The sequence below is a fragment of the Octopus sinensis genome, linkage group LG6 (genome assembly GCF_006345805.1).
Source record: "Octopus sinensis linkage group LG6, ASM634580v1, whole genome shotgun sequence".
NCBI lineage: Eukaryota > Metazoa > Mollusca > Cephalopoda > Octopoda > Octopodidae > Octopus > Octopus sinensis.
In genome coordinates, this window is record NC_043002.1 from 69,490,588 (window position 1) to 69,495,587 (window position 5,000).

The 5,000-nt window shown below is 35.1% G+C and overlaps 1 protein-coding gene across 2 annotated transcripts in view; it reads left to right on the forward strand.

Moving 5' to 3' along the window:
- LOC115213426 (collagen alpha-1(I) chain) overlaps window positions 1-4,132 on the forward strand; it is a 74,321-nt gene extending 70,189 nt beyond the window's left edge. The window contains exons 48-51 of one of the 2 annotated variants that reach the window (XM_029782399.2): window positions 68-171; window positions 834-899; window positions 2,317-2,532; window positions 3,567-4,132. In XM_029782399.2, coding sequence (XP_029638259.1) covers window positions 68-171; window positions 834-899; window positions 2,317-2,532; window positions 3,567-3,713 — 533 coding nt within the window. In that variant the 3' untranslated portion in view covers window positions 3,714-4,132. The remainder of the gene's footprint in view (window positions 1-67; window positions 172-833; window positions 900-2,316; window positions 2,533-3,566) is intronic. The other variant, XM_029782398.2, reaches the window with a different exon arrangement.
- The last annotated feature ends 868 nt before the right edge of the window (window positions 4,133-5,000 follow it).

Here is a 5,000-nt window from a genome sequence, read left to right on the forward strand (position 1 = left end):
ATTTTCTTCAGTTAAGCACCCTTTGATAAATTTATTCAACGATATTTTTCTCAATTTTTTCTTACAGGTTTCTATCACATCGATCCTAATGGTGGAACCATAATTGATGCCGCCAGAGTTTATTGTAAAATAAGCACAAAAGAAACCTGCATTGTTCCTTCACCAGTACATGTAATGTCATTTTACTATTCTTCTTATTTATATAGTATTTATAATAAGTGCACTATCTTCCATAGTAAAGTAATTTTAATTTCTCTCTACAATACATTTGTCATCAATATGGCGGCAAGCTGGCCGAATCGTTAGAAGTGCTTCTCGCTCATTTTTCTTTGGTTCTTATTTCACTTGGGTGATACATAGCCATTCAACGTTTAAAAAAGTTCTTTGTATATTTATAATTAAATACTGTTAGGAATTCTGTAAAAATTAAGATATTTTGTTTATTGTTGAAATATAGCCAATTTATTTCTCATAAATTTTAACTGCAAAATCTTATATGAACTCACTCAAAGTTGTTGGCCTTGTGTCTACATCAGTGACCATTGTTAAGTCTGTCGTCTTACTTTCTGATTACAAATCGTGCCGGCCAAAAGCGACTTGACTTTTCATTCCAAGGGGCGATTACATTAGTAAAAAAGTAATGTAATTAATTCTGCTTCATCAATTAAACCTCCCTTTGTATTACATATATTTACTATAATACCAATAATAATAATAATAATAATAATAATAATAATAATAAACAAATAAATAAATAGGTAAATAAATAACGACGTCGACATTTATGTTGATAATATATAAAATGTTATTTTTCTTGTAATATTTTTTTTCAGCACAAGAAACCAGAACAAGTCAATGAATCTGGTGCTGATTACATGCTAGCAACTAAAAAAGATGGAGTAAGTATAGATTTATAATTTATATGAATTTTTTTTTCATAAAAAAACTAGTAGTAATATCCGTCGTTGATTGGGTAACTACTTTTAATGCTTCTCGGGCCGAGAAGCTAGAAAACTGGGCATATCATATGGGAGAATGGCTTTACGGAATCCAGGTGATTGTGATGGCGCTGAAAAGGCTACAAGTCAAGTGGAACATCCATTTGTCACTGTTCCTTTTGACGTTTGAATAGGCGGTATGCCAAAGGAGAATTGAAAGATTCAGTTTGAACGTGAATGAAGCTACAAGGATAGCTATATCATATAGAAGAATAGCTTTACGGAATCCGGGTGACTGCGATGGCACTGAGAAGAAGACCACAGGTGAAGTGGAAGACGCATTTGTCATGGTTTCTTTTGATATTTGAATAGGCCATATGCCCAAGGAAAATTGAAAAATTCAGTTTCGAATGTGAACCAGGGTGAGACTATGATTATAGATTTAGGTTTACTCGTCCTGTATGTGTGTATTATATAAGAGAAAACATGTAATAATTAAAGTAGAGAAAAGATGGATTTCATATACGAATTTTTGTTTGTTCTTCAAGTTGCAATCTAGCAACTTTTAGTGTTTGACCCTGAGATTTATTAATGCTCATGGCAAAAGAAAGTGGGATAGGAAACTATAACGGCTTGAACTGGAATGAGACATTAGATGGTATAGCTGGTATGCGAGAAACGAAGACGGTGTTATCTTTACCACAACCAGTGAGAATATTTGTCTCAAAAATAGTGTCTCATAGGTTTCTGCACAATTAGTGTCGTACCATTGCGTAATTTTTGTTGCGACAAAATAGGCAAAAGCATAATAGGAAATACAGAAAGAGCATAATAGCTTCCCTTGAATCAGTTACTTTCATTTTGGTGGACAAACAACGAACAAACACACAAACGGGCAGAATTTCTCTTTTATATGTATATATAGATTATTGAGATTGTTTGAGTACGCACATACACATACACACATACACTATCTCTCTCTCTCTCTCTCTCTCACACACACAGGCATATATATAAATATACACACGCATACACACACGCACACACACACATATACAAACACAAATATATACGTATGTATGTATATGTACATAACTGGCCACAAATACATACTTTATATTTCCATCTCTCTTTCTCTCTACGCACCACTCTCTCTAACAATACATGCATATATACATACATACATACATACATACATACATACATACATACATACATACATATATACATACATACATATGCAGATACAAACGTATGTGGATGCAACATGCATACACCAAGAACTTATGACGTATACAAGTACACACATAAACAAATAAGAGATTGTACATTTGTTAATTGCTTCCTAATATTTTCGTATATGTTTCTTCTTCTACAGTTCAGCTACAAGGCTGACGGCCGTCAAATCAAGATGTTGCAAGTTTTATATAAGAAGGCTTCACAGAACGTTACTTTCCATTGCCGCAATACTGTCGCTTATAAAAACGCCCAGACTGGTAGTACAAGGCATGCTCTGAAAATTGAAGATTTCGAAGAAAACATGCTAAAATCTACAGGCATCGCACGATACTCTGTTATAAGCGATGGATGTCAGGTAATTTTATATCGATTTTCTACAATTTAATTCACATGTTTGTGTACTATCTTTTAGTGTGAAGAACAGACGACCTCAGAATAACAAGCTTTTACAATATCCGCACCCCGTATATATATATATATATATATATATATATATATATATATACACATTACTGGTACGTCGTCGGTTACGACAGCGAGGGTTCCAGTTATTCCGATCAACGGCATGGTATGGTCGTGAAATTAACGTGGTAATGGATGAGAACTCCACAAGCACGTGTACCTTTAACGTAGGTCTTTTGGGAGATTCAGTGTGACACAAAACTTGCCCTTTGAAATGCAGGTACTATTCATTTTTGCTAGCGAAGTGAACTTGAACAACGTGAAACAAAGCGTCTTGCTCAAAGACACAACGCGTCGCCGGGAATTGAACTCACGGCCTTGCGATCGTAAACTAAATACCCTTACCATTAAGCCACAGCATACATACATCATGTACACAATTAGAAAAGGAAATGTTGTGCATTATGTCTGAACAACCCTGCTTTGCAGCTGAGTAGCAGTTACAGCAATAATATGTGTGCGTGCATACCTGTGTGTGTGTGTGTGTGTTTTATTGTTATCTTAATTTATGAATGTATTTCTACGCGCTTGTAACAAGATACATAGATGTATGTTGAATTTATGACTTTGTATCGAAGCTGCACATCTATGTTATTGGTTTGGTAGAAAATACCTTGCAGCATTTCTTTCGGTTCGGTCCTTCATGGTCTGGGCTCAAATCCCAACGAGTCCGGCCCTACTTTCCATATTTTCGAAGTCTATAAGATAAAAAATATCTGTCATATACCAGTTGAAGACTGGGGCAGTAATTGACTTACTGCTCTCCCCAAAATTGCTAGCCTTCTGCCAAAATTATTATTATTATTATTATTATTATTATTATTATTATTATTATTATCATTATTATTATTATCATTATTATTATTATTATTATTATTATTATATTATTATTATTATTATTATCATTATTATTATTATTATTTTCAGCACAAGACCAATAAGTTTGAAAAAACTGTGATAGAGCTCAACTTAGAGTATCCAACGAGGTTGCCAATTAGAAATGTTAAGGTCTTTGACTATGGCAAAGATGATCAAGAGTTCACTGTGGAATTGGGACCGGTCTGCTTTCACTAAATTGTCAGGGAATTTTATTTTTGTTTGACTACATCTACGTCTGATGCTAAATCCACACTGATAACACCAAAAAGTGGATCTCATATCCTGTCAATTCTGGATAAAAATATTAATGTTAAACCTGGAAGCAGAGTCAACTCTTCACACCTTTTTACGCTCATAAACAGTTCGCCATCTTTTCGCGTGCACCTGACACCGAACAGTTGTTGAAATTCTGGGGTATCTGCGTCTAATACACGCTTACCCCAAGTTCCCTAAGAGCGTCTTCTGATTTCGCAATGGTGCAAATGTAAATAAGAAAACAATGAGTTGATTCTGGTTTCATAACATTGCTGAAATGTTAAGTTCCATCTTGCCCATGTCGGACATTTGCTGAGACAAAATGAAAGAAAATAAAATTTGGAATTTTAGAAAAAAAACGTCTTGGTTTTATTTTATTTCACTGAATTCTGTGACTTGCCTTGGTTTCTTTAATACTGTATATTTTCTTGTAAAATTTGATTTATAACATCCTACACATACAGTGCACCTGAGCACTGCTTACAAGTTCATTATTACTACCTCCGTTTTAGCGAAGGTGGAGGTATTGTTTTCAGTCATGTTTGTTTGTTTGTCTGTGGACAAGAAATCTCAAGAACCGCTGGATGGATTCGAATGAAACTTCCAGGAATGTTTGACCTTGTGACTAGCACCAACCGATTAGATTTGAGGATCGATCTGGTACCGGAAAAGGATTCTGGATGATTTTTTTCTTTTTTTACTTAATTTTTGAGAGCGGTCGGGTTCATTTTTAGTATTCTCGTTTTAAAAATCATCTCTAGCTAAACGTTGAGAGGACGTTGGCGGAGGTTTGCGCTATCTGAGTGCTCTTATTATTATGTTCACTTGTACGTGCTCGTTACATAAAATCACATATACACACACAAACACATACACACGCACACACATACACACACACACAATGGTGATTGAAACTTATGGCATAACGTCACCTGCAAGTTGTTGAAACAATTTTAAACTATGGAATAAACATACTATTAACTTCAATCGTTACTTATTATATGTATATGCTACAACGCAAGCAGTCACTGATTTTCTGCCTATTCGAAACCTGAGTTTTCAAAGGAGAATTCCTCTTTTATACAGCTTCAAACAACCGGCAATCGTGTGAGTACTTCCTAAGGTAGACGCCGGGAGTATCTGATCCCTCTTACCCACCTATATATATATGTGTGTGTGTGTGTGGAGGCGCAATGGCCCAGTGGTTAGGGCAGCGGACTCGCGGTC